The 12,115-nt window shown below is 37.3% G+C and overlaps 1 protein-coding gene across 1 annotated transcript in view; it reads right to left on the reverse strand.

Moving 5' to 3' along the window:
- Nucleotides 1-292: 292 nt before the first annotated feature.
- Ppp4r4 (protein phosphatase 4 regulatory subunit 4) overlaps nucleotides 293-12,115 on the reverse strand; it is a 75,667-nt gene continuing 63,844 nt past the window's right edge. Inside the window, exons 18-25 of the mRNA XM_042692638.1 lie at nucleotides 9,997-10,038; nucleotides 9,826-9,900; nucleotides 8,516-8,585; nucleotides 8,025-8,105; nucleotides 7,218-7,311; nucleotides 5,267-5,337; nucleotides 2,945-3,089; nucleotides 293-1,256 (exon numbers count right to left, since the gene is read on the reverse strand). Coding sequence (XP_042548572.1) covers nucleotides 1,238-1,256; nucleotides 2,945-3,089; nucleotides 5,267-5,337; nucleotides 7,218-7,311; nucleotides 8,025-8,105; nucleotides 8,516-8,585; nucleotides 9,826-9,900; nucleotides 9,997-10,038 — 597 coding nt within the window. The 3' untranslated portion in view covers nucleotides 293-1,237. The remainder of the gene's footprint in view (nucleotides 1,257-2,944; nucleotides 3,090-5,266; nucleotides 5,338-7,217; nucleotides 7,312-8,024; nucleotides 8,106-8,515; nucleotides 8,586-9,825; nucleotides 9,901-9,996; nucleotides 10,039-12,115) is intronic.

A 12,115-nucleotide genomic window follows, 5' to 3' on the forward strand; every position in this document is an offset into this window, starting at 1 on the left:
CTGAATCTGTAACAACTTACCTGGCTGTCCTCTAATGAGGATACTGTGAATGACGGAGGGTTCCAAAGAGGCCGAGGGGAAGAAAATGGCATAGAAAACTCTCACTAAGTAACTATTCTCTGAATAATTGTTAGCTGACATAAAAGGAGTAGCCTAACTCTCTAACTATAGAATAAAATGCAGGGAGGTCTTTTAAATGTTTTTCACAAACCCAGGTATCTCATGAACCTATGTTTATTTTGTGTAAATTCATTATCCATTTCACATTATAAAAAGTGACCACACACGCATATGCATTCACAAGTCAGATCATCTTTATCGTACATCAATATATTTTAAAAAACAAATATTTCCTAATATTAATATAGTTATATGCTGATTGCATTTTGAAATAGAGAAGCTGACAATAGCTTCATACAGTATATCTCAAGAACTGACATTTTAAATTAACAACTGTATTTGTTCCACAGGCAAATTTTGATGGAAAAGGTAGCATCAGTACAAATGCTGTCAACATAGCTTAAGCATGATAGCTTGCAATAACAGCTGATTCCGACTAGATTTATCACTTTTATTTCAGTAAGGACAAATACAACCTAAAGCGTAGATGGAGTATTTATAAAAGAAATTGTTGCGGGAAACAAAGAAAATCATCAATCTATTATTTTTAGGTATTTGTAGCTCAAACTTCTTGGAACTCTTTGCAAGATTTTTACTGCCAAATCTAAATGTGGGATGTCCGCAGTCACACCCGGCCACTGCAATCGCACGAGTGAGAAGACTGCAGAATCTGTTCAGTGTGACTGTCCCACTGGGCTCCAAGAGCCGCGAGAAAGGCAGAACCCTCCTTACCTCCCCTCACACCCAGTGAGGGCAATCTCAGCTGATTTGGACTCTCATGCCATCTCTAACTGCTAAACCCTAGAACAACAAAACAGCTCATTTCCTGCACAAAGGCAAGTTTGTGTCCACACACATACCCCAAGCTGTTTTCTGTTACACTGCACTGTAACACTGGAATTCTGTTACCACATTATTGGTTAAGAAACATAATTCATACCTGCTAGGGAATCTAATTCCAAATTTGGTAAGTTTAATATCGGCTGCCATTATGTCTCTTTTCTCATTCTTTTTTTAAAAAAGAAAAAAATTAGGAAAGTCCATCCATTGCTTTGGCTTTGTCCATCAATCCTATCATCTCCAGTGGTCTCTTTGCCTCCTCCATCAAGAAGCTGAGTTAAGATTTCCTGGACTTTCTGAAGGAGAGAAAGAAAATAAAGAAGAGGGAAAAAGGGAAGAATGGAAGTAAGTAGGGAAGGGAAAAGGGACGGAGATAGGCAGGAAGAAAGGAAGGGAAAAGAAGACATGAAAAAATTTATCAATATAATGTTTAAAGTAAATAAATATATAAACAAGCTACTTTGAATAAACTTCATATATGAGAATCCTGGTTAAGAGAAAAAAATTATGTTAAAGATACTCAGAGTTATTTTTAAATGACAAAAATATCTCTGCCTGACATAATATTTAATTAACCCACAGCTTTTCCTACCTTTTTTTTTTTGGGTGGGGGGTCCGGCTGTGGGGCCTGAACTCTGGGCCTAGGCATTGTCCCTCAGCTCTTCAGCTCAAGGCTAGCGCTCTACCACTTGAGCCACAGCACCACTTCCAGCTTTTTTCTTTTTGCTTATGTGGTGCTGAAGAATCGAACCCAGGGCCTCAGGCATGCAAAGCAAGCGCTCTACCACTGAGCCACCTTCCCAGCCCCCTTTCCTACATTTTTAATTGTCTAAACACAGTGGAAATTGTACAGGTCTAATTATACATATTCCAATCATCTAGCCAAAAAAGATGTAAGACATAATACACAACTGAATGTCTTTATTGTTTCTAAATGCCACATGTGTCATTCTGGCTTATTTATTTTTCTCTGAAAAATATTATAAATATTCCGGGTGGGGAAGCAGTTGTTTTGGCTTCGTTTTTGATGCTGGTCCTGGGCTTGAACTCAGGGCCTGAGCATATCCCTAAACTTTTCTGCTCAAGGTTAGAACTCTACAACTCTACAAGGCCGGCCACAACTCTGCTTCTGCTTTTTGCATGTTTAATTGGAGATGAGAATCTCATAGAGTTTCCTAACCTGGGATGGTTTCAAACCACAATCCTCAGATCTCAGCCTCCTGAGATTGTAAGTAGGATTATAAGTATGAGCCATCAGTGTCCAGCAATTCCTAGGTTTTTTTTTAAACTTATCTGCTAGGATCTGGGGACATGCCTTGTAATCCCAGCACCCAGGAGGCTGAGGCAAGTAGACTGAGCAAGCCCAGCCTAGGCTATATTGCAAGTTTGAGGCCAGCTTGGGCTATATAATAAGACCTAGACTCAAAACAAGTGGAGGAAAAGAAGGGAGTAGGGCAGAAAGACAAAAGAATGTCTATGACTATAGTTAGATATGTTTTCAAATACATCAGAAACCAGAATCTCAAGTTCTGATCAACCAGAGGTTCGGGAAGTCTATGAAAGAGTAGATCTGTAATTGGAGGTTGTGCATTCTGGCTGAATCATTTGTATGACTTGCCATAGTTTATGATGATATCCTTGTAAATGTTTAAAAAAACAAAGACTTCAGTAATTCAAACAATATATATTATACAGAAAAGAACCATGAGAAAAGAGAATAGAAAGCTTTATGGCTTCACTTCAAGGCACACTGTAGTCGGTGCCTAGGTCCTGTTTACTGAACTCAAAACTCTGGGTTCAATGTCTGTGCCACACATAAATCAGCTCATATATACTCCCTAATAAAGCCTCACGCAATAATGACCCCTGCAGCTCATGTCTCCCAGCACAGATGTCTTCTATTCTTGGGGCATCATGTAAGAGGGAAGCTAAGGCACTGAGGAGGCAGAGGTCAAAGCACTCAGCAGCATGCACTGTTACTTACAAGGTGGCCTTCCGAGGTTGCACATCCTTACTTCCACCACTCTTTGCATCAGCGCTACCTGTCCCCCGGGAGGTACTTGGTAATTGGGGATTAGGAGAAAAAGAAGGTGGGACACTACTGGCACTTCGAGTCCGGAAGGAGTCATCTGAAAGGAATGCATGTAGAGAATGAAGCACATTGAATATGCCAAGAAGTTAGATGAACAGGAGCATGATTTATATACAATAAACGACACAGAGTTAGTTTTTGGCAGGGATATATTCCCACGAGGCTATTGCTACCCTTGGTGCTCCACTGAAAACTCTGTCTTCCTACCTCCTCCCTCATTAAACCACTAGTCACCTTAGATTGAATTTCTAAAATTTTATATAAAGAGAATATTAGAATTTTTCACCTGGCTTCTTTTATATTATCAGCATAACTGAGATTGATTAGTATTAGTTATAACAGAACTTCCACTCCTTTTTATTTATAACTAGCACTGTATGGATATGCTAGAATTGATCTATAATACTGTTTGGTAGATATTTGGATTTTTCCAGGTTTCTTACAATTCTATACCATGCTGATAAGAATGCACATGTCTAAGCCTATATGTGGATCTGTTCTAATGTTCTTCAGTGAATGCCTCAAAGTAGAATTGCTGCATCATTAAGTACGTAGTTATCTTCAGAAAAGACTGTCAAAGTACTGCTCAGATTCCTTTCTTTCTCCTTTCCTCTTCTTCCTTCAAACTGCCTTGCTCAATTCTGACAGCAATGTATGGCAATGCTAGAGAGCTCTGCATCCTCCCATCGACCTTGTAGACAGTGCTCCACATCCTCTCATTGACCTTGGAGACAGTGCTCCACATCACCTCATTGACCTTGGAGACAGTGCTCCACATCCTCTCATTGACCTTGGAGACAGTGCTCCACATCACCTCATTGACCTTGGAGACAGTGCTCCACATCCTCTCATTGACCTTGGAGACAGTGCTCCACATCCTCTCATTGACCTTGGAGACAGTGCTCCACATCACCTCATTGACCTTGTAAAGTGTTCTATATCCTCCCATTGACCTTGTAGACAATGCTCCACATCCTCCCCTTGATCTTGTAGTCAGTGCTCCACATTATCTCATTCACCTTATAGACAGTGTTCCACATCACCTCATTGACCTTGTAGAGTGCTCCACATCTTCCTACTGATCTTGTAGAATGTATGACAACCTCTCTTGGACCTTGTGAAATGATCTACATCTTCCCTGTAGCGTGCTCCGCATGCTAGCACTGGCCTTATAATGTTTCACATTCTCAAAATGTCCTTTATTCATAGACCTTAAATTTCAACATCCCTAACAATCAGTGATGTTAAACAGCTTTTTATACACTGACATGTGTATCTCATGCAAAGTTCAGGTTAAAAGTTTTGTCCACTTTAAAATTAGTTTGTGTGTGTGTGTGTGTGTGTGTGTGTGTGTGTGTGGTTTGTGTGCGTGCGTGTGCACACATGCATGTGTGCATGAGTACCTGTCCCAGAGCTTTTGTGCTCAAGGCTGGAGCTCTATTATTGAACCAAAGCTCCACTTAGGGCTTTTTGGAGTCTAATTATAGCAATATAATATTTTCACTGTCCTAAAAGTCCTCCAAGCTCTATTATTCTCTCCTTTCTCAGTCTCTGCCAAGCACTGATCCTCTTACTGCCTTCCATGGTTTACGCTCTCACAAATGGTCTTTAAGTGGGTCACGCAGTATGAATTCTGAACAGATTAGCTTCTTTCATTTAGTAACATGCATCTAAGGTTCTTCTATGTGTTTTTATGGCTTGCTAGCCTATTTGTTTATTTATTATTGTTCATGGTTTTTTCACACTAAATTGCAAGAGTTGAATTCCTATGACAGAAAGGAATTTGATCAGAGGCTAAAATGTTTACAATGTAGCCCTTTACAGAAGCTTTGGAACTAACTTTCAAGCATATAAGATGGTAAATATTTAGCTGTAAATGATGTCTTATGAATTCCTATTGTTTTTAACTTCCTTACAAATTACTGAAAATAATTTCTGTCTATGCCTCATCTGGCCCACAGACTATAACAAAACCACCTTACCACACAGCTTTGTCCATCTTTTATCTTTTGTAAATATTAAGCTCTGAGTATTGACACAGTGGAAATAATACAGTTAAGGATTTACCCTGTTGCTAAGGGAAAGCTTAATTTCTTAAGTATTTGATAAAGATATATATTTAGAAAACTACCATGTCTAGAAAAAAAGTCATTTAAAGCAAACAGAATTTTATTCAGCACAGTCACTTTTGCAAGAGTGTAGGCTGCGACTCACCAGGTAGTGAGATCACGCTGGTCTTCGGCAGCACAGAGACAGGAGGGACGTAAGCTGCTGGGGAGCTTTTACTAGAAAACAATGACTTCCTTTAAAAATACAAGAATACACTTCCTTCAATTTGTCACCTTATACTTCAGGTGGTCTAATCATTTTTGGTTCATACTTTACTTATAAAACATACTTGTTGCTTTCCTTTTTTAGTATTTTTTTTACATTTCATACTTCAAAATACTTTATTCTATACATTAAAAACATTTCCTTAAAGCTTTGTTTCATCAGAATTACAATTTTCTTTTGCTATGCAGCCAAGCCAGTAAAACAGGTAAAAATTTTCCTGGAAAGCACTTATCTTTAGTTATAATCCCTTTTTAAAATTGTTATTAAAATGGTGATATACAGAGGGATTATATTTTCACGAGTCAGGAAATGAGTACATTTCTTTTTGTACAATGACACCCTTTCCTTTACTCTCTTCCAGCTTTTTTTCCTTCCATCCCCACCCATATATGAATGTATAGTTCATTTTCCACACATGTCTAGTGAGTACCATTGCTACATTTGCTCACCCAATGTCCCTCCATTTCTGTGCCCCCTTGCCCTCCCAAAGACAGATAAATGAACAGACAAGACAAAAAGAAAAAAAAAACACAAAAACCCTCTTGTTTCCATTTCTTGGAGTTCATCTTGATAAATATTTTATATGATCAGAGACACATAGCCACTGCACCTTTGTGTTCCTCTCCTAAGAAGTCCCTTCTGGGGTCCATAGGATAGAAACTCCAGATATACTAGCTGACTGAAACAAATCTAGAATAAGTTGTCATTAATATAGGAAATGTTTTTTATTTAACACATTGTCTTGGGGGAAGGAAAATAGTACTTTCAAAGACATTCATGTTTTCTTAAGATTACTTTGGTTGTCCATTGACATGCAGCTGTTAAATACCATGAATGTACAACACATATAACAAATCATGGTAATTTAAAATGCTTCTCACAATCTAAGGTATATCATTTTGTTTCCTAGGCCAAAATAGGAAGCCATCTGGGCACTAAAGGCTCAGGCTTGTAATCCTAGCTACTCAGGATGCTGAGAACTGATTATCATAGCTACAGTCCTGCCCAGGCAGAAAAATCTATGAGACCCTTTATCTCTAATTAAACACACACAAAAAGGTCAGAAATAGAACTGTGGGCTCAAATGATAGAACACTAGACTTGAGTAAAACAAGCTCAGGGACAGCCTCACCCCTAGTGCTTAGCTCAAGCCCCAGGACTGGAACAACAACAAAAGAAGCCAGATATTAACTGATTGCTAGGTACAATATGTTGCACAGTAAGGCCTGGCAGGGTTACATCTCGTACAATTAGAAGTGAGCTTACTCTAGAAACATGCTGCGGTTTTTTTCACTGACATAAATAACGTGGATGTCACACTCATTGCCATTTAGAAGTTAAGTGGCACATGTGATGGCCTATGCTCCTCATAAATGTTGTGTGCATTCTGTCATAGTTTATACAACACCATGGCAATATTCTTCCTCGAATGTCAGGCTACCTATGTTTACACAAATGGTAAACTTTTCTTTTTTTTCCCCCAGTCCTGGGGCTTCAACTCAGGGCCTGGGCCCTGTCCCTGAGTTTCTTTCCTCTATCACTTCAGTCACAGCACCACTTCTGGCCTTTTCTGTTTATGTGGTCGTACTGAGGAATGGAACCCAGGGCTTCATGCATGCTACGTAAGTACTCTCTCACTAAGCCACATTCCAAGCCCAGACTTTTCATTCTTTAACCTAACAATCTTTATATTAAAACATTGGACAAATTACTAGCCTATAAAAATGCAAGATTAAGTCTGGTTTAAAAATAATGTAAATATTTCATTAAAAGAAAGTACATATAAAATAAAAAAACAAAAAAAACAAAACACAAACAGCTGACATCATACTTAACACACTTCTCTAAGTTGCCATATTTTGCATGAAAGCCTTGATTATTGAAAGACTGGCTTCGAATCAATTTGGATTTCTTTATTTCTTTGCCTAGAGTAATAAGCAGAAAGAAGGAAAATGCAAGTGTTCAGTTCATGCTTGGCTGCCAGCTTCTCCAGTCCTCTCCTTACCCCTTCCCACCCAAGCCATTTGCAGTAAACCACAACAGCCTAAGCAGGCTGGAGTATCTCTCACCCACACTACTGAAACAACTCATGGCAAAAGGCTAAAGACATTCTAGAATAACATATCTCATCTATTCCCTGAAATAACATTTTTGATGATTTCTTTTTTTATTGTGAAAATACTGTACAGAGGGGTTACAATTACATAGTCAAGATAATGAGTACATTTCTTATCAAGCATTGTAGCCTCCTCCTTTGTTTCCCCTTCCCATCCTTTTCCCCTCCCACCAAAGTTGTAAAGTTCGTTTTCAACATAACAACTTGTACATCTCATTGTTGCATATTTTTGCCACTCCTGGGGCTTGAATTCAGGGCCTCAGCACTGTCCTGAGCCACTTTGTGCTCAAGGCTAGTGCCCTAAGCCACAGCGCCACTTTTGGCTTCTTTTAAAGTAATTTATTGGAGATAAGTGTCTCACAGACTTTTCTGCCCCAGGTTGGCTTTGATCCGGAATCCTCAGATCTCAGCCTCTTGAATATCTAGGACTACAGGTATGAGCTACCAGCACCTGGCCTGGAAATTACTTTTTAAGAAAGAAAACAAATCATAAAGCAGACATGAAAAGAAGCCACTTCTTACTTGTTGATGGGGTGTTAGAAGATGGTCCAGGAACAGAAACAGGGAGGGCCTTGGGCAGACTTTGTGTCTTAGTGTCTCTGCCTAAAACAAACTGTGTTTTAAGTTGCATAATTTCCTGAGTCCTACATTAATGTCCATAAATACAAAACATAGAAAAATATGAATCCCGCTCTCTAGTTAAACAGCACTCTATTTCAAACAGCCTTATTTGTCATTTCTGTATTTCAGTTTTATACAGTGAACAGTTCCACAGTCTTATAGCTGGCATCAAGCTTTCCTTTCAAGGATCCGAGTCCCACACAGATTCCAACCATTTATTCCTGCCATCTATATCACAATAAGCAGGCAATTTTCAAAAGCAACTTTTGAAAAATGAAAGGAAGTGAAGCAATTTTCTCCAACAAATTAAAAACTCAGTATGGTCTTTCAGAATACAAGGACACAACATTGGTTCTGTAGCTAAGTGCTCAACAACCAGGAAAACCACTTACGTTTCTTCTCAAAGATTTTATCATTAGAGGATCTCCCGTCATTCTGTTGTTTCTCCTTCTCTAACTGCTCCTGCAATGAAAACAGGGTTTTCATATTACAGGTACAGCTTCAATAGATCTGGGAAGCTGTTCTGAGAGGAATTTTTAATTTTTTAGAGATAAAAACATAGTTCATAAAAATATCTTTAAAAAGTGGGGTCCCCATACTTGTGTCTAAACAATTCAAGGTTCAGAATTTGGATTTGTGGCCTGACCTTTTTGGCATTGCTGTATAATGAGGCTTTAATTCTTTAGATTGTTTTTATGGGTTCCCAGCAGTATAGCATTTGTATTATTTCAGTTTCTAATGGAAAATGGCAAAATATTTTTATTTAAAAAAATAAATTGTCTATTCTGTATATTTAAAATGCTATTAATGTATAATATAAATTATGTGAATCCTATCAAACATTTAAGGAAGAAATGAAACTAGTTTAAAAACCTCATCAGAAAATGAGAGGAGAGAACATTACCACCATAACGTATTTGTGTCTGATGAGACACAGTAAGTGATAAAAACAGAATTATAAATTAATTTCACCACTGAGTCTTTGAAAACAGATGAAAACTCTTTAACAAAAACATCCGCCAGAAATTCAACAGTTGAGAAAACAAACACATCATCATGGGTAGGTTTATGACCTATTACAAGACTGGTTTAAAATCCATCACTGAATTGATGAATACAAAGAAAGCCAACTATCACTTCTAGATATGCAGAAGAAAGGTTCTGACAAAATTTAACAATGATTCATGAAAGGTGTGAGCAAACCAGGAAGGAACATCCACCATCTGATAAGGGACATCTACCTGACACCTGCTGATGCCTTGTAGCTAATGAGAAAAGAGTCACCTGACTCTCTCTCTCTCGATGATCAGTGAAGTGTAAGATGCCCACGTAGACCACTTTGACTCAACTGTAAGTCTTTAAGTGCAGTGGAGGCCCCTCCTTATATATGTTTAATCTTCCTGATGTTAAACTGCTACTTGTCCAAAGGGGTCATGCCATGGGTTCCCACACCACATACACCATATATTAGTCAGTCAGTGTGATTATGTTGCTCAATTGTGTTTGTGTAAGGCTCTCAAAGGTAGATTTTGTTCCTGTTCATAAAAAAACAGATTTCAAAAAACTAAAATTGTTCTAGAATTAGCCATTTAAGAAAGAAAATAGTGTGATATTGAAAGAAGTTATTTCTAAGTTTTGTAACAAAGCACAGGCAGCATGTACTGGAAAAGTGTATGTGTGTGTGCACATGAAAACAACATACCATCTCCAAAAGAAGTAGCTCTTCTCTTTCTTTCTCTTGATCCAACAAATCTTTTTCATAAAATTTTTTCTGAAACTGTTCAAAGTTGAAAATGACATTGTCATACAAGTAAAGACTTCCTGCTGACTCTGAAAGATTACTTTCAATATAAGATAAAGAATGCATACTTACAGCATCCATAGACATTTCCATTCTGTCCAACTCTAACACAGTCTAAAAGAAAGGTTTTATAATTATTCAGCCAGCTTCACAAAGACACTCCTTTCTCAGAGATGTTCAAAGCAAAGACTATCTGGGAGATTTAATTAAAAACTTTAATCTTTAACCCAATTCTATACAAACTTATAATCAACTTTTACATATTAATGTCATGATCCCATTTTAACTTTCAGATGTTCTTAACAAGTCTAGAAGCATATTTCAAGTACCAAATAACTAAGAACCCCCAGTGTCAGTCTTTTTTCAACAGAAATATAATGTAGTTTTTGACGTTTTAAAAAGTTTCACGACTAAGTATATATGAAACAAACTATCAACTGGCTTAAAATGCTTAGTTTGCTTCCACAGAAAGTATTTACCATTGTGACTTTCCAGCCAACAGAGAAGGCTTTGAACTCTAACAACATGCTCTCAATGTTTTTTCTTTCAGAACACTGATCTGAAGCAATACACTGATCTGATTAACTATGGTTAATCAAATCCAAGGTTCTATGACAAAAGACAATACTTCTAACATTTATTGCACTAGTTTAACTCCTATGATCAAAATAAATTTATATATTCATATGCTCAAAGATGTCTATTACAAACAGATTTATCTGAAGCTTTGTTTCTATTTTGACATTTATTAGAAATTTAGAATTTCGGGCACCAGTGGCTCATGCCTGTAATCCTAGCTATTCAGGAGACTGAGTTCTGAAGGTTGCAGTTCAAAGCCAGCCTATGAAGAAAAGTCCATTAGACTCATCTCCAATTAGCCACCAAAATAAGCTGGAAGTACAGTTGTGGCTCAAGTAACAGAACACTAACCTTGAGTACAAACTCACAGGGACAATACCCAGGCCCTGAGCTCAAGCTACAGGACCAGCATACACACACATATACAAACAGAATTATGGCAAGTCTCCTTTTCAAATTAAAAGTACTTCCTAAATTAAAAGGCTGGTTAGAGCAAGCTTTGTGTAACCTCCTCAAGGATTTCACATGAACACCTCAGTTCTATCTAAAGGAAACTATAAAATGTTTATGGACTTACTGACATCATGTGAAATGAACTTAAAAGTAAGAGCTATACTCCAAAACAATCCACTGTGGACTAATAATCCATTAACTTAATCATGTCATTAGCGTAGCTTTTTATGGAGGTAGCATTCTTTTGGAAGAATAATTAACTCTCATACTTATATTTTAGCAAGTTAAAATAATTGTCTAAACTTCCATATTTAAATAGTAAGTATAGAAATGTCTGTTAAATGTGTGTGTGTGTGTGTGTGTGTGTGTGTGTGTGTGTAGTGTTGTGTTGTGTGTTGTGTTCAGATTTCTAATTATTTCTATTAAGGAAAGAACACCCATTTTAGTAAAACAAAATTATACAACTTAATAATAAGCTATCAAATCATTTTATAAAAAGGTTCCATTCTCATAACAGATACTACATAATGGCATCTAGGGAAAAAAACACAAAAGAAATTCACAGATTCTCTTTTTTTCCTCTCATCATTCATGCTAATTTATTCATAAATAAATGTTTAAAACTGCATTTTAAAATTCATAACCAGATTCATAAAAGTGATCTCTTAAATTTGACTTGATCTTATAACAATACTAGTTAATACTTAGCATAGTTTTTTAATAAGTATTTCAAGGTTTGATATCATTAACTTTACTAGTTTCACCATTTTAGTTAATATTCCCAAACAATATCTCTGGATAAGATCTCATACCAAAATAAAACAAAACAAAATCATAAAGGAAAACGTCAGTGTCTGGTAAGAGAAGTGTCTAGGGGTAGGGACTGAATCTCTGGTTAGTCCTGGCTCTGCCCCTTCCTAATTCCACACTTTTGAATAGTCAGACTACTGAACTAATTCTAATTCTAGGGCTCTTCCAAGACTGTTCTGACAAAATGTGACTTTCCACACTTTACCAGCCAAGTTTTACTGGGTGACCATCACTCAAGTAAAATCAGGAGAGTTATCCATCGAGTCGTGTTTGTGAGTTGCCCAACATGTGCCGAGCTCTCCTCACATGCTTACATGTTAGCAATAAATCTCTGAAAATGAGCTTCATA

Source organism: Dipodomys spectabilis, unplaced genomic scaffold, assembly GCF_019054845.1.
Source record: "Dipodomys spectabilis isolate Male_0828 unplaced genomic scaffold, ASM1905484v1 ptg000157l, whole genome shotgun sequence".
In the NCBI taxonomy this organism is placed as follows: Eukaryota; Metazoa; Chordata; class Mammalia; order Rodentia; family Heteromyidae; genus Dipodomys; species Dipodomys spectabilis.